General features: G+C 37.7%; 1 protein-coding gene across 4 annotated transcripts in view; it reads right to left on the reverse strand.

Moving 5' to 3' along the window:
• Nucleotides 1-448: 448 nt before the first annotated feature.
• Nucleotides 449-25,053, reverse strand: part of TMEFF2 (transmembrane protein with EGF like and two follistatin like domains 2) — a 229,275-nt gene continuing 204,670 nt past the window's right edge. For 2 of the 4 annotated variants that reach the window (XM_027054368.2, XM_027054361.2), the window contains 3 exons: nucleotides 8,962-9,085; nucleotides 7,017-7,175; nucleotides 3,336-3,665 (listed from right to left, as the gene is read on the reverse strand). In XM_027054368.2, the coding sequence (XP_026910169.1) occupies nucleotides 3,569-3,665; nucleotides 7,017-7,175; nucleotides 8,962-9,085 (380 nt within the window). In that variant the 3' untranslated portion in view covers nucleotides 3,336-3,568. Of the gene's footprint in view, nucleotides 593-3,335; nucleotides 3,666-3,881; nucleotides 4,033-7,016; nucleotides 7,176-8,961; nucleotides 9,086-25,053 lie in introns of those variants that run through there. The other 2 variants (XM_053215471.1, XM_053215470.1) reach the window with 2 other exon arrangements.

Here is a 25,053-nt window from a genome sequence, read left to right on the forward strand (position 1 = left end):
AATAGTCTCTGGCATGGTATAGGCGCCCAATAAATGCTCGTTGAAGAAATGGGAACAATTGGCAAGGTGCTAATTTTCTGCTTTCTGATTGCTCCCAGGCTAAGGGAAAGACAGATTTGCAGGGACGAGTAAGGAATAACATGGAAAATGCTACAACAGAATTAGGAACACTGCCAAAGGAAACATGGAAGCTTCACTGATGAGCTGCTCTTTGCTCTGGGTACTGTGGATAGAAGAAGGGTATAAAGAGAGCAGTGAGAAGTGGATAAAATCTCAGAAGCAAGAAGTGAGAGTTTGTATGGAGAATGAGGAAGTCATCCTGTGTATCTCACTGCAAAGAGGCACATCTACCTGGCCTTGAGAGTCTTCCTGCAGGGGTCCCAAGCTCTCTGAACTGACCATTATCATAGCCTTTGTTGTGTGCTTTATAAATTTTTATTTAGCTCTCAGTCTCCCAGCAGGGCTGTGGGATCTTTGATGCAAGGAACCAGGACAATCGGACAGTGAGCTCCTTTCAGGCAGGGATTCTGCCTTATTTATCTCTGTAGTCTCAGTGCTTCGTGTGGTGCTGGTAATTGGTGGCCCTCAGTACCTGTATAATGTAAAATAAATGTATAATGAATGAATGGGAGAATGACATGGCTTAATAGCAGTTTATTTAAAGAGTTTTAGATTTAAGTTGAGAACAAACAGCAAAAATAGTGTGGTCTTGGGTAGCAATAACAAAAGTATAGTATCGGATTTCTGGATATCTAGAAGCTTAGAGCTACAGAGATCGAAATAATGAGGAAAATAAGGCCGGTGATTTGAAATGACTTGCTTAAGATTCTACAACAAACTTGTGATCAAAGTAGGAACTTGAATTTAGAGATCGTGGCTCTCAGTTAAATTTGCTTTTTACAAGTTCAACTATATTCTCTTCTGGCCGGACCACAACCGTGTAATTTTGAACTCTACGCTTAAAGAAACGAATAGACAAAGTAGAATTTGTCCAAGGAAGGATGATGCAGATGTCAGGGGGTAGGGGAAACTATATCACATGAAGATCAGATGAGAACATGAAGGATATTTCACCAGGAGAAGAAAGCACTTGCAAAGGGGCCATGCAGTGAGTGGAGAAAACATGGTGTCTGTTTTTAAAGTCTTAAATTCATAAGTCATTATTCTTTTGCTCCAGTAAGGAAAAATAAGAGCCATGGGCAGAAACCACAGAGAAGTAAAATTCAGCTCAATATGAGAAAAACAGGTCTCAAAATTAGAATTGTCTAAGAATGAAATTCCAAGTTATAAGAAATGTGCAAGCAGAGGCTGGATGATTTTCTGTCAGGACTAGATTGTGAGTTGCTTTAGAGTAAAGATCGTGTTTTACTTGTATTTTCCTAAGATTTTGCATAGCGCTTGGCACATAGTATATGGGCACTTATGATTCACTATGTTTCTTTTAAAAGGATTTCCTTCATCGGATAGGTGATCATGGAGGTGAAGAGGAATGCATTGTGTTATTAACTCCAAGGACTTTTCCAACACTCAGGTTTATGATTCTTTGATAAACATTCCTGCAAAGTAGCATACTGATACTTAGCAAAGCAAGTCATTTCATACTCTTAACAGGGAAAGGTCAGTGGAACTGTTTCGTTTAAACTCTAAGTTCTGTAGTATTGTATCGTTGCTCTTCCCTTGGGAGGAAGGGTTTGTCTGCCATTACCTACTGTCTTACAAAGGAGATCACCGCTAGTACATCTCTGTGCTTTTTAATCAAACTAAAGCTCCGTGTACAAGTTTAAATGGAGTTTGTTTTGTACAAGCAGCACAAGACCGATTTTTGGAAACACTTGTGTGATGGTTATGCCAATAGTTTCCCACTTTTCAGAGGGCCGATTAACCTAGAAAACCAGGTTTTTCACAGAGACCTAAATCCTATTTAGATCGTCCCCCCTTTAAATGTTTTAACAAATATCTTAAATATCACTTCAAGAAACTTATTTTTCACCGAATATTTTATATCCAGAATGTATTAATTTGATATTTATCTTTTTTTTTTGGGACACAGAAGTGGCGTTCCTCTTACTCCGTGCAGAGGTCATTTAAAGGAGACAGAGAAAGCTCTATTTAGATGTACTACATTAGCCACAGAAAGCTGAGGAGAATGGAGTCATTATAAGGCAATTATTTGATTCCTTATTTACTTCTTACTCTCAGAGAATACTCACATCTTATTTCTTTCCAGTCATACCTATTTACATACTGAAAAATCCCTATTAACTTCCCACTAAATTCTTTCAGATGCTATGGGATTGATTTTTTTTTTTTAAGTTTATTTACTTATTTTGAGAGTGTCAGAGACAGCACGAGTGGGGGAGGGGCAGAGAGAGAGGGAGACAGAGGATCCTAAGCAGGCTCCACACTGTCAGCGTGGAGCCCTGTGTAGGGCTCGAACTCACCAAGCACGAGATCATGACCTGACCCAAAAATCAAGAGTCAGACACTCGACTGACTGAGCCACCCAGGCGCCCCAGGATTAATTTGCTTTCTTATATCAGCGTATAAATACACTTAAAACATGTTTCTGTGTTTTCATGAAATAATCATCATCAATCTGGTTTCACTTCAAATAATGGCGTTGCATTAGCCATAAGGCCATTCGTAAGAAATTTGGTGCGGATTCTAACTTCTTTTTAAAGAACTCTATAATATAAATGCAACAAGGTGCTTCTGAGAATCCATGACTCTGGTGTTTCCCTTTTAACGGTGTTATTAAATTTTTCTCCAAGTTGTTAATTCCGCTCGCCTAAATGGAATAGATTTTGTGCTGTGTGTATTCCTGATATGTATCTCGTTCCAGATCCTTCAGGTATATGCACTTAACGGGGGGAGTCTAAGAGGTCTTCCAAAGAAAAACCAATATCTTCTTTCCCCCTTTTTTATGAGTTATAAAACACTTTCCCTCCCCTTTTTCTTTGATTTAGTTTATATGCCAGAGATTTTTCAGCTCTGGGGATGAAAATGGAAGACCGGGGAAGTTGATGAAATAGAGATGATTCGGAGATCTGAAATATTTTATCCTCACTCAATACAAAGAAAATTATTTTTTCTCTTTTCCAATAACCATCATTTCCCTTGATCTTGGAATCACTCAAAACCTAGCCACTGAGTCCTGTATAAACTAATGCTCTGTCTCAAGATGTGGGGAAAGATGAACTACTGGTACCTGTACAGATTGTACTAGCTTGATTATATTTACAGTTATGAGATACCGCACATTTAAGAATGCCAATTTTTTCTCATCACTGAGTATTTATTATATATAACAAATACATGGGAAAGAAAAAACTATATTGTGTGATATAAATAGTTTATTTACATTACAGAAAAAACATCAAGACAATGTATACTATTTCAAATATATCCATACATAATCAAATATAGCTGTAGTACATGTTTTCATTGGTGTAGATTACCACAAATGCAAGGCAACATGTGTAGATCTCTTGTCTTATTCTTTTGTCTATAATACTGTATTGTGTAGTCCCAGCTCTCGGTAGTCCGGCCACTGTGCAACATGCTCCCTTTAGATTAACCTCGTGGATGCTCTTGTTGTGTTGTCTGAACTGTAGTGCCCTGTATTTTGCTTCTGTCTGTGAATTCTGTTGCTTCTGGGGCATTTCCTAGAAGGTTGGAAAGTTCACAGATCTTAGTCCAGTGCTATACCTAAAATTTGGTCCTACAATTACAGAGTGAAGTCACGGATTAAGCAAACTGTCGAAATATTTCAGACCAAAGAATTTATTAGCAGCAGAAGCTGGGATTATGTTGGAAGATTTTTCCTGTTTGCTTCTCCTTGCCACTGCGTTTAAGCATTTGTTGAGTAGAACTGAGGAACAGAGGCAGAAGTCGGGGAGGAACGCGGTTACCTAGTCTTGCGCTGCTCACTCAGTAAGGCAGAAGAATGACTCAGCACAATGCGATCAAGCAAGTTGTGAGCTCATCTCCTCTCACTTTAAAGGTCTTCAACAATTTTGTATTTTAAATGTCCTAAGGATGAATGTTATATTGACATTTCAGTGCTACAAGTTTAAATTCTATCCCACCAGAGAATGAGCCAACTGTTAATATCTGATATGTACTGAAAAGAGATATTGTTCCGGTCCAGCCTAATATCACTTTTACATATTAATACTCTCAACTAGAGACATAAAGTGGGACCCGTTATTTAGCTTCTATAAAAAGCTAAATTTAGTCAAATTATCTGAAAAGCTCTGATCTGTCTGGTGTCTTTTCTCTTGTAACAAAAGAATGCTTTGACGATGCAAATAAGAACAACGATGTAAAGTTCATATCAAATCCTATTATAGTAAGATGGGCATCGGGGATTAGATATTCATATGTATGTTCATACGTGAATAAATATTTCAGAATATATATTTATATTTTTTCCAGGGGTGTGGCAGATCTGTCAAAATGAACGTGGAGCCGAAAGTCGCATTCCCAGCAAGTCGGAGCTAGAGATAAAAAGATTAAAAATCCATCTTCCTAACAGGGCAACTCTTTTCATTCCAGAACATGTCTCTGGACGTCTATAATTTTAAGACACATGTTGTATTTAGAAGGAGGACAGATGTTTGACTAACATAATAAAAACAAGGGGAAGCAATTAGAAAAAAAGAAAGCGGGAGGAGGAGAAGAGAGAAAAAACAGGAGAGACCAGGTGATGGAGAAATTAAAAAAAAATTGAAGAGAATGAGCAGACCTCTGCTTGGTGCAATTTTATAAATATTTTAGCAACTGGGTATGTTGGAATGGGTCTTGACAGGCAAGCATGGTCAAGGTGGCCAGAAAAAGGGAGGGTTTGGGTGACGGGCAGATGGCCTCGTTGGAAAATCTGGTTTTGGAGCAGAATGTTCCCATGAGAATGAAATGAATCCACACTGGGAAAAGTGTGGCTTGTTGACTAGTATGACTCCTGGAAAGACTCTGGAAGACTAGGACATCCCAGGACAGATTTATAAAACGTGTTACAATAACGGTAACTTAGCTCACGTACTCCTCCTCAGAAGTAAACAGAGAATAGGTTTTGTTTTGTTTTAACGTGGAAAATGAAAACGGCCATTTGCCTGGAAAAAATGGCTTCCTCTAATTTGGAGCTCAGTTTAGGCTGTCGTGAGCATCAGAACACACAACGTCATGACCAGCCGAGGGGCAGGATGAGCAGTGGTTAAGGGCGCAGGCTCTTGCACCAGGCAGCCTGGACTCCAGAGCTGTCTTTATTGCTCATGTGTAAACTTAGCAATTTGTTAGCTTCTCACACCTCAGAGCCTCTGTTTTGAAAACGGGGATACCTGTTCCTTTCTCACGTTATTAAATATGTGTGTGTGTGTGTGTGTGTGTGTGTATGCATATGTGCACACCCTGGGCATTCCAGCTGTTCTTATTATGTATGAGAACAGGACTGTGGCTAATAACAAACTTGAGGACATATGCTAAAATATTGAAAGCTTTGCATTTTTGTCAGTACAGGAAGTAGCAAATCCAACAGTTATGAGATCAGACCTATTAATATGAATTTGGTTGCTCGTGTACATTGTGTAGATATCAGAAGGCTCAAGCCCCTTAGAGTAACATGGCACCATTTCTTGTGTTTTAGATTCTTTTCTATCTTTCCTTTATACTCAGTATTTTTGGTTTCCTGAGTTATCTTTATGTTCCCTAGAATCTATTTTAACATAATCCATTGACTCACTTGGCATCTAAACGTGAGAGTCTAGTTGATGAGCTCAACTTGGCTTCGAGCAGCACAAAGCTCCAGTCGATGATCTTCCCTTAAGCTTTTAGGCCCAGAAAGGATTTATGAACCATATTTTGTCTTTTTCAAGAGCAAATGCCACACTTGTCCTCAAAGAAGATAGTGCAATACAGCTACAGAGATGTATTATGGCCTTTATTTTCTAAAGATATGATGCTTTATTTTATTTTCCTGTCTGTAGAAAAATAATTTTGGAGGAAACCTTCTGATTTACTATAGAGCTGTATAAATGAATGAAAGTTTAAATGTCTTGTGAATTTGGCAAAAACCTTGAAAAACTTTCTTGGAACTTTTGTCTCAAGGAGGATGAAATCGGGTCAGAAAGAAGTATCTTCAATCATATGGCTGGTTAGACAGGGCGTAAATAATACGAGTTTGGTTGCCATGAATTGACACACTGATAAAATTAAGCAAGTAAATACCTGGCCTTACTTCCTTTACCTCAAGCACAATGTCAAACATCACTAATTAACCATGATTTTTCTCTCCTGTTGAAACTGGATCCAGAGGGATCTCTCTCAGTCTAACTCTCCAGGAAACAATTACCATTTGATTGTCCTGGAGTTTGATATAAATGCTCATCGTCATATTTGCTGCCTGTTCCCTATACCAAAGGTTTTCATGTACTGCAACATAATCTTTTTAAATTATCGCCGCTGTCTTTGAATTTTGTGATTAAAAGCTATTTCATTAACTTAAGACAAAAATGTACTTGTTTACATCAAATATGTTAAAAATGATTATATCTGTGAGTTACACTTGGAAATATAAGTACCACAAATGAGAGCTATACATTACCACGTTTCTAGGCCTTGGAACCAATCTATTCTGACCTCTTTTGGCATACTGATCTGAGTAAAGAAGGAAACACTGGTCATTTCATTAGTCTGTTTGTAGTTTGAATGAGGACTGACTTTTTATAGCTAAAAGAGAAGAGCAGGTTTAAACAAAGATTGGCATTATGCTTTAAAGAAAAAAGTATCTTTGCCTCAGAAATAAATAATCCTCATCAACATGAAAAAATAAGGAAAATAATTTGTACTACTCCAGCATGAAAATCGATGCTATTCATATGCTGTTATGATGAGGAAGTTGGACTCCAGAGAATGGATGACCACAGAGGCCACGAAGGGACTCACATCTAGAGTGAACTGTTTCAGGCAAGGAGAAACAACATATTCCTTTATCTGGGTGGCCATTGAGCACAGGTACTGACCTGGTGATGCAGAGGACCACCACGCAGATGACAGCAATCTGAATGGTTCCAATCACAGCGGCGATTAAGACATACTGAAATCGTACAGGGCCGGGGACAACATACAGTACACTGTAGTCCTTTTTTTCACAGTGTTGACCAGTATAACCAGCATCGCACCTGGAAGAAATGAAGTGTCCGGTTACCTATAGCTGGGAGACTCATTTTTATAGTTGGCCCACACCCATTTATCTTCTTGTTTCTCTAAAAAAAAAAAATGCTACTTTGTAGATATGGTTTTCTACTACTTATTTTCCACAAGATCTCCGTGTGTCTTCGGTTTCAAAAACATGAGGTTTTTCTTTTATACTCATAATAAGATTTTGAAGATAGGAGGGTAGGTAGGTAGTTTGTGATGATCATGCGAGAAATAAGAGATGTCCAGAGGTAATTGTTCTTCCTATATATTTTTGTTCAAGTGAGCCTCACATTTTCTGTAACTTGCTCTTTAGTCAACCTAAGCCAACATGAGAAAAGGTTTGTTTCGGAGGATGGGGGTAACAAACAAGGGCTATTTATTTATTTATTTATTTTTGGGTAAAGCATTCTCTATGCTACTGTGAGACTGATTGTTGAAAAATGTTTAGACCAGAAGTACAACAAGCAAATGTCTTTAATCTATTGATCATAAAGTTGTCTACTTATGTTAGTTAAATTTCAGTAGGAAGAAAAGTATGGTGTAGGCAATATAGTTCTGTAAAATAAACCCATGTGCTATTCATCTGAGAATGAATGCTGCTTCTCACTCACTCAGCCCTCATCAGAAAGCTCCAGTAGACCATCTTTGGGTTGCAACTAGCAGTTGACAATGGAATGAAGAACCAGTTCACATAACAATACCAATGAGGATCAACTTGTCATTGGCTTTGTGCAATTATTTTAGTACGTCACGTGGAATTTCTACATCCTGAGGTCTTTCCTTCTGCCTCAGAAGGGTTCAGTAATGGGGACCCTGGTAAGGATAAGAGAGCGGCAGGAACAAATCTCAGTTTTGTTCACTCTACCTGGCTTCACTGGAAGGTAGGTGTTAGTGTGTTCAGTTAAGGAAAACGTAAAAGGAAGACAGTTCTTGGGGGGGGGGGGGAGAAAGAGACACAGAAAAAGAGGAGGAGGAGAAGAAGGAGGAGAGGGAAGAGGAAGAGAGAAGAGAGAGAAAGTCCTCTCACTGTATAGCAATACACAACCTATTTCATCATATGCCACTTGTACCTTCCTTTATAAAAATGCATTTGTTTTTTAAGTTTGGCTTTACCATCTCTGAAATAATTATGTTCTATTCATGAATATTCAGCAGATATTTATATTTATTAAGTAAATTCAGACAAGGAATTTCTTTGGGTATCAACCTACTTAGAATCTGGGGAGGTACAGCTAATAATCTCACTATACAAGGCTTCTGGACAGCAGATCCGCAGAAAAGAGTATGTGTCTAGCAAAACCAAAATTGATAATATTTATTAGAACACCTGAAGGACTCTGGAAAAGACCTCCCAGAAGCGATCATGTTCTCTTAATGTATAGTCAGTCCTCATCCATTCATTTCAGAAATATTTACTGAGCAACTATTATGTGTCAAGAGCTATTCTATGTCCATGGGAAAGAGTGGTGAATAAACCAGAGGAGGAGGTTGAGTTTTTAAGAAGCTTGTAATGCCAAAAGTACAATTTAAAATTCTACTAGAAGAGTGTACATAATAATATGTTACATCGTACTCCCGTGTGTAAGGCACACCCATTTCAGGGTTTTCTAGTGGGTCTGTGTGGGGGGTGAGGGGGAGAGGCAGCGGAAAGTTTTGCTGAGGATCACTCAGTCAGACAGAATGCCATCCAATTCTCTGCAAACATCCAGAATTTAGTTTTATATTTTTACTTTCCACATTTTAATAGTTAAAGAGTGAAAACATTACCTGCAAGATGGCTCCTGCATATTGATAGAATGTTCACACTTTCCATGCATGCAGAAACCATTGTAATGTTCTGGGCAAGGTATGTGGTGCTCTCTTGCACTTTCTTCTAATTTGTTAGCATTCTCTGTGAATACAGATAAAAGCAGGCACCCCTTGTAAATACTTTCTTAGCCCAGTAAGACCAACCAGGACATTAAGAAGCAAAGCTATAGTAGGCAAAAATATTTAAAAGGGCAAGAACTAAAAGGCTAAGCTTCAGAAGAACGAGGGAGAAAGAACTGAAAGACAGACATCTTTACAATTGTGTTTAGAGATGAAACTGCAAAATTACCCAATGCTTTTCATGCTTTTATGCAATTTCTTCCATCTTTAATAGCCAGTGATGTTTCTATGAGTTGTCAGACAGCTTTAATTTTCCTTGTGTAGAGACTGTACATTGATCATAAAATAATTCAAGAAGAACTATCCTATTTTTTGAATTTCAAAGCCCAGCATAATGTCCCTAAGAGTAAATTGCTGCCGTACCTGGATACTTTCTCAGTGTGGGAGCTTAAAAGTCAAAATATGGCTGTGTTCAGTTGTTAAACAGACCTTTCCCAAAACCAATGCAAACTGCAACAAATGTATTCTTTCAGGCTTTTTTCATTTACTGTGAATGTGCATTTTACTAGCATCCATACATTTTCTTATTGCCAAAATAAAGCTATCGAAAGAACAAACGTTATTTCAGAATCATTTATGTAGATACTAACACAGTACATATTGAATGCTGTGAGTGTATTCCAATGCATGGTAGCTGGCCTGTGTTAACAACGTTATGTGGAAGTTAAACTTACAATAAAGAAAAAGTTTTTGTGTTCTAAAATGAACCCTTTCCTCTATCATTAACGAGTTTTGTTTTCTTACGTTTCTACGAAGACATTAAAATACTTTTTCTGACCGTTAGCCCCAATACATTTGCTTGCTATTTGTAATACCATCTCTAAATAGTCTTTGGAATATGTTCATTTTCTAATACAAAGTTTTGTCTTTTTTGAGTCTTTTCTGTAATCTGTGGCCTGACCTGACAGACTTTAAAATTGTTGCCTAAGCACATGAAAACCAGAACTTTCTGACTCAGTCTAAGATGCTCTTCCATCCCACTGGCATAGAAGTAATGGAAGCAGTGGTAATGGAAGATTAAGAATGAATTACTATTTTCATGAAATAGATTATTTCCTATTATTTCACGTAGAGGTATAGCTTTTATTACAGTGCATCCTTATAGTTTTGTATTGACGATCACAGATGATGCGTATATTCATCAGGAGAAAAAATACTTTCGATATTGGTGAATCAGACAAATGCATTATTTATGTTTAAGCAGAGCTGTAAAATATCTACTATACCTTTTAAGGTCTAGGTGTCCTCTGCATAACTTTAAAGTTTGAAGTATATTGTCAAATATGTTAAGTGTTTTCTTGCGTGGGAATATTTGTGTACATTCGAATGATGGGTAGTATTTCAAATCACATACTCAAATTAATAAACGATTTGTCATAAGCTGCTAGAGAGACTGGAGATTACATTTAAATCATTCATTTGTTCTATATTTGTGTCTCTTTACCTATTTAGGTGATATTTTGTTTGCACTGTATCTCTTATATTTCTACTTTGGTGAATATAGTTAAAATTAATGAACTGCTTCCATGGAAAAGACGAAGAATATACAAAACTTTCTCTTTTGTCTTCTCCCATTTTTCCAAGCTACTTTGGAATTGTGTCATGGTGTTTTGGACACACAAATTAGAGCCTCAGTGAGCAAACACACAAAAAAGTGAAATAAGTAATGTTGGGTGCAATTTCCAACATGGGAATATGTGATTAAACTGGAAACAGGCCAATCATGGTATTTCGATGTACCTTGGGAATGGCTTGTGGTCATTCATAAATCCATAGAGAAGATTAGGCTCATTTGCTGATGCTGCCAGGAGGCTACAAGCTGCAGTGGTCAAACCATGCACCTGCTGTTTAAAGGCGACTTTCACAGTGGGCTTTGCCAGCCAGCCCCACTGCTTATGTAACGAACCAGCACTGATTCTCATTCTTAGTTCTGGATCTTCTCCCCATGACAAACTATTCAACACTTGTATTCAGTGTTTGTTAGTAACTCTTCAGTGCTTCTGCACACCTGCACGGAGGGGAATTTTCTGTAACGTCCCTAAATTTCAGTTATACATCGTGATTTCCAGCCTATTTTTTGAACACATCTTATTAGGACTATTTTTCTTTTCGTCAGTTGCTGAAGAAGATCAAGAATTTTCTTAACTCCAAATCCGTTTTTAGGCTATTTTATTTTCAACTCCGTCCCTCACCCCATTCTGCTTTTGTTTCTGGATTGATACCATATCCACAGTTATGAACCAAAGTCCAAGGGCAAAGTAAGAGCTTGTTTGAGTTAGACTGCTGCCTTCGTGTAGTAAGAACCAGATACTTTCACAAAGTTTATTACCCAGATAGGATGATCACGTGTGAGGGGAATAGTTTCTACCATAAAATCTGCTAATTAGTTCACACCATTCCTTATGAGCTTGGAGTGCTCTGTTATGCTACTCATAGGATACTGTCAAATGAGAAAGTTAGAGAGATTGAAAATAAATGAGTAGAAGAAATGATCCCTGAGCAAGAAAATGAGGAATCATCAATATATGTCAACAAATTTATAGTCAATCCAACCAAGTAAACCAGTTGATTGAAAACCTGAATGTATAACCACTTCTAGTAATGCAATAGACATAATTTAGAAATGAGATTTAAGTATATTAAGAAGAATAGAGACACAGAAATCTAATATTCCGAACAAATATGTGTATGGATGATAATATTGGTGATCCTGATGTTTACGCACACAGAAGCATTTCAAGATTCAAAAAATATAAAAATTACGCTTTGGCAGTCCATATGTTTCCTACAGTGGCTGACAATTTAGACGTCAATTTCTCTGTCCTCCATTGAAAAAGAGGTTTAATGTAAGGGTTGTGTTCTTTCTGCTAAAAGAGATAGTGACAATGGTAGAAACTCTTCGTGTTTTTGTTTAAAATCCTTAACTGATTTCCCACCCAATTGTTTACAAATGATTTATGCTGAAAGAGATTCAGACCCTTTTAAGAAACAATTTCTGGTATAATCTGAGTTACCTGTAGCAGTTAACAGGGCTTCATACCTATTGCTAGTCAACGCTCCAGTCAAGAGCTATAGAGGTGGGTTGCTCTAAAGCACAGCTGCATGTATCATTCCTGTCCTTGTGCTTTCAGAGAAAGAGATGGGTGGGGGGGGGGGGGGTAAAGAGACAGGGAAAGTTTCTACCTTACCACAAGGCAAGTAAGGGAAGTAGTTAGAAAAGGGGCAGAGGCAGGCCAAGCAGTTCCAAGACTTAAATCTATATAACCTGGAGTGTGTGTATGTGTGTGTGTGTTCAGTGTTATTCCTGCCTTCCTCTTCCCCCAAAGCTGGGAATAATTTGTTTAGAGAATTCATCTGGCAAATAAACACATTATGGACTGAGGCAGAAATATGAAAGTGTAAAACTGGACTAAAACTATCCACATCTCCGAAGAAACCATGTTTCCTTGGACAAAGGTTAGAGTGTGGCAAAAGGAGCTTCATGGTCTCTATTCAAGTACTCTCCAGGGTGGGGTGCCCTGAGAAGCCAACCTGAACTTGCAAACCTAGAGTCCTAGTTGCAGAAATGGATGCACAAAACTATTAGTGTCTGATGCTATTAAGTATTCACTCAGTCAACCCATTTCTCTTGTTCTGATGCTCTGTTCTCTGAACAGTCTCAAAACAATTTGACTTCCGTGCAGCCTACAAATTGGGAATGGCTTTAACTGTACCACCTTGGGTTTCTCATCCATTTGACAATTATATTTCATATGAATTGAGCTGACTGGTTCTGACTTTTCTGTGTATTTTTGGGGGGCCGGGGGGGGGGGAAGGGTGAGTCAGCTTTCTCCAGCCCACTCACTTTGGGTATTTTGTAAGATCAAAGTTCTGTAGCTTCAAGCTCTACCCATAGTGCACTGTAATCTGGGAGGCCTTTTGGGGGCTGATCAAATGATATTTCTCTGGAGATAGCCCGGTTTTGCTTTAATCAGGCCTTTTTTTTTTTTTTTTTTTGAATCTATACAAATCCCTTATGTCACTGATTCTCTAGGAGCGGTCTGCTTCTGTGTAAGGATTTCCGAGTAAGTTGGAAAGATCCTAAACCAGAGGTAACATCGAAGATTCAGTGGATGTTTTCGGGAGCCAGATTTCCACTGCACATTTTTAAGCAACTAGAACTTGTTCAGTAAGTGAATGAGGAGTAGTGGGTTTCTGGTGGTGTTAAAAAAAAGCCTTCTTACTATTGTGCAGATTTTGTAGTGTTACTGTTTTGTAGTAACAAAAGTGTAGTGTTACTTGATTGTTTCAGACTTCTAGGTTCTTTGAATTCTAAGAGTAATATTTGTTTCTATTGCTAATAGTTACTTAAAATAAATTACCAATAAATATTTACTAATATTTAATGTGAAATATTATTACTTTTGATATGCTGGGAAAAAGAATTAGACAAATAGGGACATTATTTAGGTATAGTAAATAAAGGAAATCACTTTGCCTGAATTATGGGAACACTTTACTTTATCAAAGGGTATAAAATATCTTAAATATTTACAATGCCCATAATTCAGACGTTCTAGCCTAAAGTGAACTCCCCTATGCATTATCTTCCTTTTGGAAAAAAGTGTATGCTTGTGGATTTAAATTTAATTAATTTTTTTAGATGTTTATTTATTTTTGACAGAGAGGGCAAGAGCACAAGCAGGGGAGGGGCAGAGAGAGAGAGAGACAGCCAGTCGGAAGCAGGCTCTGCACTGACAGCTGAGAGCTTGATGTGGGGCTCAAACTCATGAACCGTGAGATCATAACCTGAGCTGAAGTTGGACGCTTAACCGACTAAGCCACCCAGGCGCTCCTTAAATTCAATATTTAACAGCATGCTTTCACATCATAAATTATCTTTGACAAGTGCAGACATACGTGTAACATCATTTCATTTACTACCTTTTTAACAAGCTTTTCCTATGGGCACACACAATGTGCCACACCTTTCCAACAAACGAAGTCTTCCATTGTGAAGATATTTATATAATATTTTTGTTTTTTACATTTAATAATGGCACAAGGAAAGCCCAGCACCGAAGTAGTCATATACTTGCACACCTGTTGTGATTACTAGATTTTACCTGTCCCCTACTTCCTGCCAGAGCTCTAAAGCAGTTTGAAAATAGTTTTATTTAACGAACATGAAAAAGAAAAATTGTCTTTATTTCTATTATATTTATATCGTGTCTGGGACGGAACCAAATTATGAATTTAGAAGTAAAGTCATGATTGTCCCTGTTGTTGATTAGAGTTGGTTTCAGAGAAAATATGTAATTCTTAGGATTTCGTGTCCTTATCTTTATCACGTATAAACATATGAGGTGGCAGTAAAGCCTCATATCTTGAATATGAGCTTGAATTATAGTCGAGGGTTTTTAAAGACCAGAAAAGTGTTCCTATTGAACAGGTTCTGAATGTAATGCAATAGGAGGTCTTGCAACTTGTATTTGTTCTTCTTAACAAATTCTATAATAGCTTCACCTGCTGTCATGGTTTCTTCAAGGCGCAGATGAGTAGATGAGAAGAGTCTCTCCTTTTTTAAAACCTCTAAGACAGAGACTCAAATGAGAATCCTAGCTAAAAGCGACAGCTAGGGCAAGGGACATGAAGGCATTTAAAGACACAATCGATTCTCAAGTTTTGTAAAGAGCAGTCCCAATCTTCCTAGTTATTTAATGTCTGTTAAAGATTTGGAAAAATAACTTCAAAACAGAAACCAAGTCCTTGGCTACCAATTCAACATTTCTTCTACCAGTGGAACCTATTTTTTTCAGAAGAATAATGGAAACTATTTGGATCCACAATTTTGCCAGTTAGGCAGTGGTCTGGGTTGGGAATAAGATGGGTAGAGACAGAGAGAAATTCTTTTCTTTTCTTTTCTTTTTTTTTTATTTTAGAGAAGGAGAGGGATAGAGAGGGCCAGAGTGGGGAGGAGAGAGAGAGAGAGAGAGAGAGAGGTAGAGAGACAGAATATCTTAGGCAGGCTCCACGCTTAGTGCGGAGCCCCACCTGGGGCTCAATCCCATGATCCTGGGATCATGACCTGAGCTGAAATCAAGAGTTAGATGCTCAACTGACTGAGCCACCCAGGCACCCCAGAGAAATTCTTTCTTATCCTACCATTGATCAGGCACTAATATAAAATGCGAAATGTGGTTATCCATATTACCACTTGCATATATAAATATTCTTATTGGACATTAAAAAACTAAAATAAAGTGGAAGAAAACAAATTTTCATGTTACTACATTCTCAGGCACGGCCTTAATGACGTTATTCAAGAACTGCTTGAATTTAAATTGGAAAAAGTACCAGCATCTGAAATAGACATAGTAATTTGGGGACTGGAGTGATTGAAATGCAACAATGTTGCATGATTATTTGCATGGGGTTTATTATATCAGTGTCTACTGGTAATATATTTCCATAGGTAAAAGTGGGGAAATCTGTGAAATCTCGGGAAAGAAACTTGTACATAAACATTTTAACTTATGACATCCAAATACAGTTATTACAATTCCAGGATTTGGCATCCCAAGGCTAAATCACAGATTTAGCTATAAATTCCGGACCTCCAAAACACACACACACACACACACACACACACACGCACACGCACGTTTATTATTAAAAGAAAAGTAAGCAGATTTTGAGCCATTTGCTCTGTCTTCTGCCTCAGAAATGCCTTGCCTGGCTTTGGTGGCACAGCCCTCCAAAGCATGAAGGGAGCAGGCTACTGGGAGAAAGCGTACCCTGCCTCTAATGGTCCTTTTTCAAACTTCACCATTCAGTCAAGAGCCTATTAACTCTCAGAAAGTGGGTAACTCCTATAGGTTTAGAGGATTTAGCTTGAAGACCTTTTCAAAATACAGTATTTCATGGAAATTTAGATGTCTTTGACAACACTTCATAAATATCAGGCCTTGAGAAGAGGTAGGGATCATTAACCTCTCAGGAGTCCAGAGTTGCCTTAAGCTTATCTGGGGCAATTTGCTATATAGCTCTCCCCACTGAGCTTTTGCTGCAGCAATGCTTCTTGCTTCCAAGCTGCTCTTGGAAGACAAAGTTTACTACAAACTTCAGAGAAAGAAAAAAAAAAGTACAGGAAGCCATTTTATGCCAAGAATACCCCCCTCCCCTTCTTTCTTTTGTCTTAAACTAAACTTATGCACATCTGGCCGAATTTATTTGCTCAGTGGCCAACTGGGCATCCTTTCTTAGCGAGCCTGTTTGGCGACAATGCTGAAAATGACGGTGTAAGTGACAGAGGGCTCAGGTCCTGTCTACTTCTGCCTTCTGGGCTATGCGAGTCAAGCTGTTTTTCCCTGCAGATACAGAAATGGTTAAGGGGTTCTGACAGACCTTCCCAGGTGACACGTTTGTTTTCCTCTGTGACACTGAAGTTGCTAACCAATAGAGAGCGAGGAGGATTTAGGTTGGAGCGTGCACTGACATGCAGCAGAAAAAAGGGTTTTAATAATGTAAACAGGACAAAAAAATGGCTTGTGTTAATCTGTTACATGAATATTTCTCGAGCACTTGCTATGTGTCTGTGCCATGTACCGTAGGTAACATACTGTATCCATTGGTCGTCTCCCCATGATTTTGTTTGTCGTCTTCTAAACACAGCTAAGAAAACCGATCCGCAGACAAGGTGATGATAGTACATCTACATTTACTGGAGAATCGACCACATGCCCAACATTGTGTTAACACTTAATATGATAAAAATGTATTCTCTATCACCGCTCTTTAACGTAGATTTATAAAAATCCCATTTTGTATAAATGAGGAAATATGCAAGCTCAAATAGGTTTAATTGCTTATCTTAGAAATTTGCACAATTGATGGGCAGACCTGGGGTCAAAGCCAGGGCTCTCACCAGTGTAACGTGCAGAGCAGGTAGTCAAGAACTATGAAGACAGAAGACAGTATCTGGCCTCCATATCTTACTTATTGTTTGCCCTTTATGATTCCTGACTATTTATCCCACGTGGATCCTGCTGCTGCTCTGAAAACTGGTTCTTTTCTTTTCTTCTTCCTTCTATCCTGGGAAAGATATCTTGTCCAAGGCCAGACCATCATGAGTCCCAACCTCTCCATCCTCGTCAAGGGCCTCTCCATCACTGATCTTTCTCTCCTGTATCTTCAACCCTCCTCTGTTCTTTGCTCCTTGCCACTAGCATTTAAACATTTTTGAATGTCTTCCTTCTTACAAATTTACAAAATGCTGGGTGCCTGGGTGGCTCAGTTGGTTAAGGATCTGACTCTTGATTTTGGTTCAGGTCATGATCTCATAGTTGTGAGATCGAGACCTGAGTGGGGCTCTGCACTGCTCTCTCCCTCAAAATAAATAAACATTTAAAAAAAATTTTACAGACTTCTCTTAATGCATGTCCCCTCATAGGTCTCTTGTCTCCTTTCTCCTCTTCTTAAGAAGCTAAACTTCATGAAAGTGTTGTCTCCACTCCTATTCTTTACTTTCTGCACTAAACCCCATTCACTACCCACTGCTCTCTGGTCACCCCTGCAGAGAAACTGCTGGCACCACAGTCGACCCACAATATCCTTTTTTTCATTTTAAGACAAAAATTTAAGTCTATTTATTTTGAGAGAGAGCAAGTACAAGTGAGGGAGAGCAAAGGGAGAGAGGGAGAGAGAATCAGAAGCAGGCTCTGTGCCCTGTCAGTGTGGAGCCCAATGTGGGGCTTGACCTCACGAACTGCAAGATCATGACCTGAGCTGAAATCAAGAGTCTGCCACTTAACCAACTGAGCCACGCAAGCACCCGGAACCACAACGCCTTTCTTGATAAAACTAATAGTCTCTTCTCAGATGTCAGCTGTCCCGATCTGTCAGTAATTTGATACAGGTGACCACTTCCTCCACTTCCTCCTTTGTTAAGTTTTCTCTTCCCAAGGCTAATACACTATGTACCTCTTGGGTTTTTTGTTTTTGTTTTGTTTTGGTTATTCTTCCTATATTTAGGTATTCTTTTTTTTTGTACCTATTTTGTAGGTGTCTCTTTTCCAACTGATTCCTTAAGTATTGATGCTTTCCTAAAGTTCTTCTCTTTTTATACTTTAACCAATCTCCCCCGGGAGCCCATCCTAACTCAGGGCTTCTGTTGTCACCTAAATGCCTCTGACCTCCAAATTCTGATTACTCAGCCCAGATCACCTTTTCTGAGTCCTTACAAGGCTAACCTGTATTGTGAGGTGACAAGAAAGGACACGCATTACTCATCTTAAATTTATTTGCGTCGGGACCCTCTCTCTTCTTTATAGTAACATTTTGTGGGACTCTTTCACCATCCTCCGTTCTGGGAAACATTGCATTGGACCGTGGCATCTGTAGATTTTTCACATAGCCGCAAACATAGAAAATGGGAAACGTTTTAGGTTTTAGGTAAAAGAAGGAGACCACCCGCCAGGGGGCTTTAGCCACCCGAGGCTCCTGAAGGCTAAGGTGGATTGATGAGTTAATACACCTGTTACTCATTCAGGGCACATAAGAAAACTTTGCTCTGGACTATACTTTCTCTTAGGTCAAAGGCTGTGTACTGTTTACTGTAACATCTCCAGGGTGTAGTGTAAGGACTGGCACAAAATGGGTGTGCAGTAAGTAGTATGAATGAATGAATAAATAGTACAGGAATAGGCAACGTAAGTGGAAGCCACAGGTACCTTGGTGTGGCAACTTCCAAAAGACTAGTGCCTCTTAGCTGTTTGCATCAAAGAGTCAGCCACACTTGGATAATGTGTTCTCAAAGGCACATATAATCCCTACTTTAAGCGGCAAGATAAGGTGTAATGTGGTGGATAACTGTAATACACTCAATAGAATGTATATATTCAGGGTGACAGGAGTCGACGCACAGGTAAAAGCATATCTGCTATGCCCCTCCGTCTTTGTCAGTGAAAGGCCAAAGGCCGGAGAGCAAAAATGTGTTGCTAACCATAAAGAACAAAAAAGACACCTATAAATGACTTGAAAGCGCAAGTATAGGCAATTGATGGGTTGATGAGTTTGCACTTTTCTCCCGTATGATGTCATGGCCCAAAAAGGGCAATTAGAGAAATTACAGTGTAGATTTGGATTCATTTGCAAAGTTGGAGTACTGCCATTTGTTAGTACCTGACCAAATTAATGTAAGTGATTCTCATGAAAGGGTTAGAAGGCACACCATCTTTTCCAATATTCGGTGATGAGACATAATTTTAAGAAACAAATGGAGCTGATTGTGCTCTGGGTGTTTCTGCAAGTTGGTTTAACATTTCAAATTAGCATTCTAAATAAAACTGATAATAAAAAGTCATGGAGTCAATTCTAAGCAGAATTTTATAGTTTTTCTACGAAGTAATTTTGGAACATAGCATAGCCCCTGAACAGTTTAATGGCATTGAAAAGTTATTCTGTTTTGATGGTATTTCTCAATGATATCTTCGTCTATGTCTACAAATCAAGTATTTTTGTGTTTAGGCAGAATAAGACAGCTAGTAAAGGTGGTATTGTTTCCTAAAATAAAACTGTTAGTGATGTGATAATTCATCACAGATTTATTTCCATGTAGTTTCTCCATTTATCCTGTTCCGGAGACATGATAATACAAATGCACAGCCTTTTATCATGGCTCATATACACTGTGTGTGTGTGTGTTTTTTTTTTTACCCTAAAACTTTATGTCTAATGATTATTTGGTAATATAATAGCCATATATGTTATCATTAGGCACTGTATTGGGCTGAATAATGTGTTCCCCCCAAACTCATGCCCCTCTGGAGCTTCAGAATGTGACATTATTTGGTAATAGGTTATCAGTTCAGATGAGTTCATACTGAGTTAAGCTGAACTCTAAATCCAATGACCACTCTTAGAAGAAGGTTATATGAAGACACACACGTAGAGGGCCATGTGGAGATGGACGCAGATTGGAGCTATTTTGCTACAAGCCAAGAAATGCGGGAGCCACCAGAAGCTGGAAGAGGCAAGGAAGGATTCCCTCTTTGAGACTTCGGAGGGAGTGTAGCACTGCCAACACCTTGATTTCACACTTTTGGTCTCCAGAGCCAGGAGACTATAAACTTCTGTTGTTTTAAGTCACCCAGTTTGTGGTAATTTATTATGAAAGCCCTAGCAATCTAATACAGTTACAGTTTAGCAACCAAACGGTTACACTAATAATTTCTTTTTATTTTGCATCTTTTATTTCTTAAAAAAAATTTTTTTTAATGTTTGTTTATTTTTGAGAGAGACAGAGACAGAGTGTGAGTGGGGGAGGGGCAGAGAGAGAGAAGGAGACACAGAATCCGAAGGAGGCTCTGGGCTCTGAGCGGTCAGCACAGAGCCCGACGCGGGGCTCGAACTCACCAACCACAAGAACATGACCTGAGCTGATGTCGAACTCAGCTGAAGTCAGCTTAACCAACTGAGCCACCCAGGTACGCTTTTTATTTATTTTATGAAATATATTTTTTAATAATCCACATGGAATGAGTGAAAATAAAGATTGGTTTAAGCTAGTATGTGACCTGGATGGCCTTGGTTTATGTTTATTTTGCCAGCATGCTTTTACTCTCAAAAGTCTCCTAGTTTGGGTGGTAAATTATATGATTACCTTAGTTTAAATTTAGGTTGAAATATCTGTGGTTCATTACATTCCCAACACACACACACACAAACTATGTTTTAAGGTGCTGAAATGTCAAAAGATGCTAATAATCCCAGTTAAGAAGAATTTTTGAGATGATAGAAAACTTCATGGAAGAGGCTACATTTGTTTTTGATTTATTAATTCATTTTGTAAGAAAGACAGTTATCTTACATGATCATTTTGTCATACAACAAATGATGCTGCATTTTACCTTTATTTTTTTTTTTGCTTTCACTTCTTTTATTTTTTTATTTTTTTAATTTTTTTCAATATATGAAGTTTATTGTCAAATTGGTTTCCATACAACACCCAGTGCTCATCCCAAAAGGTGCCCTCCTCAATACCCATCACCCACCCTCCCCTGCATTTCACCTTTAGTAGAAAGAAGCAAATGACCAAGAATCAAACTGACATCAATGACCTTTCAACAATAAGATTCACAGGTCATATGTGGCATGTGATCTCCCACATTATCTCTATCTGCATTTTCAGAATGCCTGAATAGCTAATGCTTTATGGGATTCTGACTCATTAAGAAAATGATAGTTTATTTAGCATTTTGTTTAAGAAGGATAGGAGTTTATAGTACTCTATTAAGAAAATTTGAACATTAAATTTTCTTTCAAGTGGTATCCTTCAGTTAAATGCAAATATTTTTAATCTAGGACAATTCATTCCCCAAATATTCTAAATAGCTATGGGTTCTCTCTCTCTCTCTCTGTCTCTCTTCCCAATTTTGAACAACTGATTTGCTTCTCATACTACCTTAATTTCTACTTAGCGATAACTCTGAGTACAAAAAAACTGCTCTAGAAATAGTTAAGGCTGAGGTGTGGATCTTAGTTTCTTTCCAGTTGGACAGCATTTAGGGCTTGATATTGGTTATTAACTAAATGGTACTTATGGTCTCAAGTATTAGTTTACCTTTTAACAGGTTTAACACACTCCCAGTGTATAATTTACAGTCTCCAAGTACATGGTTAACCACTCAAGAAATCAATAGGGATTATAAAACATGTACAAATTTGAATTTGAAGAAAGTCAAACACCTATTTTATCCATTAGAAATAAAGCAGCTGACATTTAGAATTAGAGCTTCTAAGGAAATAGAATGTATTTTGAAATAGAACGAGCACAAAATGTCTATTCCAGAGACAGTAGTGGACATAGCCAATTCAAACAAAGCACCTCACTGTTTCTGTAACGAATGCTATCCATATCAACCCACAACTTTGGGGGGTTCTTGGTATGTGGCTGTGTAGACCTTTGGATCCACAGAAGAGAAGAAGCATGTTTTATCTTATGAGGTTTTGAAATTTACTAGATCTTGGTCCTACTTTTGCCTAATTAATTCATCAACCTATTCATTCACTTAAAAATATTGACTGATTCCCTCCTATGTGCCAAGTACTACAAGTACAGGCTATACAGTGGTGAATCAAACAGGCCAACTTTCTCTCCTGAAGGCATATTAGAGTGAGACGAGCAGTCTACAAAATAAAAACAAACAAAAATCTAACATGTCAATTAGAAATGTTCCAGGGGAAGAATAGAGTATTCAGATATAGCAGAATAGGGTGGGAGGCGTCTTTAGAGAGTAAGGGAAGGCATATAGAGGAAGGAAGGATGAGAAAGAGCTGGTCAGGATTAGAGTCTTGGGAAGACCCCTAGCTTTAGTAAATGGCACAAATGGGAAAAGACTGAAATACAGGAAAGAGACGTTCCAGGAACCAGCAAAGTGGCTACAGCAGAGGATGCCAAGTAGAGTAGAGAGAGGCCCAGGATGAGTTAGAGAATCAGTGAGTTCCTTTTTATGTAGAACTTCGTAAGCCGTGTTAAGGAGTACCAGTTTAAAGGGCAATGGGAAACCTACCATTTGGATAGTGTCAAGTAGATCTGACTAATATGAAAAATGAATCATTGAGGCAAAAGAGAGAAGAGAGAGAATAGATAGGAGACCATTGTAGTAGTGTGACTGAAAGACAATGTCCAAGTCTTGGACCTGGGTAGCGGCAATGGAGGGAGAAAACAAAACAAAGCAAAAAAAGTAGACTGAATATGACTTGTTTATGTGTTGTCACATGGGGGGAACAAATCAGATGACTTGGTTTTTGGCTTGACCATCTGGGTAGTGTCTTTTTGTATAATGGAGAAGACTTGAGGAGAATCTATTAAGCTCTGAGGTATACACATGACAGATGTCTGGTTATGATTTTTGGGACTGCATCGAAACTTCTATGTTTATGTTTGGGTATGCAACAACATAATTGATGTTAAAGGTAGTAAATCCATAGTTTAGTAAGAAAATTATTAAGGGGTGAGATGTCTGTTAATAACATTAAGCAAATTTATGATTATTAAGTGGAAATCTTTAGTAGGAGGAAGGACATTTAAAGTAGGAGGAAGGACATTTATAATGGTCTACGAGGGATTTGAAGATGCAAATTTAAAAGCAAGATAAAAAATATCATGAAATGAGAGGGAAAAATTAGACTGTGCAAAAACATCACCGAGGAATGTTTTTAAGCAAAGCACTTTTCTCTCTTTTTGAAAAAATTATTACAAGAAAATATAAATTATTTAAAGATTATTGTAGATTCGCTGTCTTCAGTTACCATTTTATAAAATAGGTTCTATTTTGGCCAAAAGATTATTAAATTATGTCATTTCACTTTGTTTAGTTATTTACATAAAATTTTTTTGTAGCTATTATTTTATATGAGACTGCAATACCCCTAAATATAGGGTAAATATAAGGACATGAATGTGTGTGTGTGTGTGTGTGTGTGCATTTTTATCCTTGATATACTAGGAGGTAGAGGCCAGAAATATTCAATTATTCTCTAATGTGATACAGCAGCTCAAAGGCGGAAAGCTAGCTCCAGAGGTCATGTGTTCTCATTTATTTTAATGAACTTTTTTTTTTAAAGACTAGTTCACATTTATAGAAAAGTTTCAAAGATGCTACAAAGAATTCTCATATACCCACAACCCAATTTTTCTGTATCTTTTCCTTTTTAATATGGTGTTCTCCTCACACTTTTTCAATGGTAAAGGATTGTCTTAGAGTTGTACATGTAGAGATAGGGGAAAAAATGAAAGAGGCAGTCACCTGGATAATTCCAAGCCAGAAAACAATTTTGTCTGAAAGATATAGATAATTGAGACAGAAATGTTTTTTTTTGCCTGGAGAGATCCCTATGATTGCCTTCCTTCTCCACTTGAATTTGCAGGTATAGCTATGACTATAGGTGTTTCACTTACTAATAGGAAACTGTGTATCATTCAATGTGAAGAATGTGGGGTTTTGAGAAGGCTAAATTGCTTAGTTTCTATATTTCTTTTCTTAAAAATAAAGTATATTGGGTATTTTTCATTCTAAAGGCAATTCACATTGATTTAAGGATAGTAGGAAATATAGAAAGTAAAAGGATAGAAAGTCTTCATTGTTTACAACCTACAGAACACCATTATCCACATTTAATTTATTTACTTCTAGTCTTTTTACTACATGTATTGTTTGTGTCTGTTTACTTAGATTAGATAATACACGGGATATTCTGGTTTTTTTTTTTTTAAGCTTTGTATCAGGTTGTGTCTAAAAGCTGATAGCAAATAGCAGGACAGTTCAATTGTTGAGCATGGTATCTGATAAGTAGGGCAGTTAGTCTATCTGGACAAGAACCGTTCTAATTGGAAATCCACAGCTTATGTTAGCTGGGCAGTAGTAGATAGTGCAGAGACTAGAATTTAAGAGATCATTGGTGGAAAAGAAAATGGTACCAACTTTTAAAAACTAATACAGTATTATATACCAAGAGACTCAAAAGCCAAGACTCATGTTGTAAATAAGTCAAATACAGCATCTTTTATAAAAAAGGAAACTGAGAAACTACCCACATTTTCAGCAAGAGTGTAATATAGTTAAGTAAGTTGTAGTGTAACTACATGGTAAAATATTATTCAACAAGAAACATTATGCCATAGAAAAAATTATGAACAATTTTGATGGCATAGAAAAATGAGCAGGATACTAAAATATGAAATGCGTGGAAAATATAAAAATTTGGAAAGAAATTACCAACATTTTGAGTTATTTTATCAGTGTTTATCTCTGGGTTGTAGAGATAATTTCCTATAATAAATGTATTTTATTTTGATAAAAATACACCAATTAAAAAATAAAAGTATCAAGTGATTCTTCCTTTTTTGTGTGTGGGGAGACTAAAAAGGAATGATTTGGTCTTTGAACT

Source organism: Acinonyx jubatus, chromosome C1, assembly GCF_027475565.1.
Source record: "Acinonyx jubatus isolate Ajub_Pintada_27869175 chromosome C1, VMU_Ajub_asm_v1.0, whole genome shotgun sequence".
NCBI classification, from domain to species: domain Eukaryota; kingdom Metazoa; phylum Chordata; class Mammalia; order Carnivora; family Felidae; genus Acinonyx; species Acinonyx jubatus.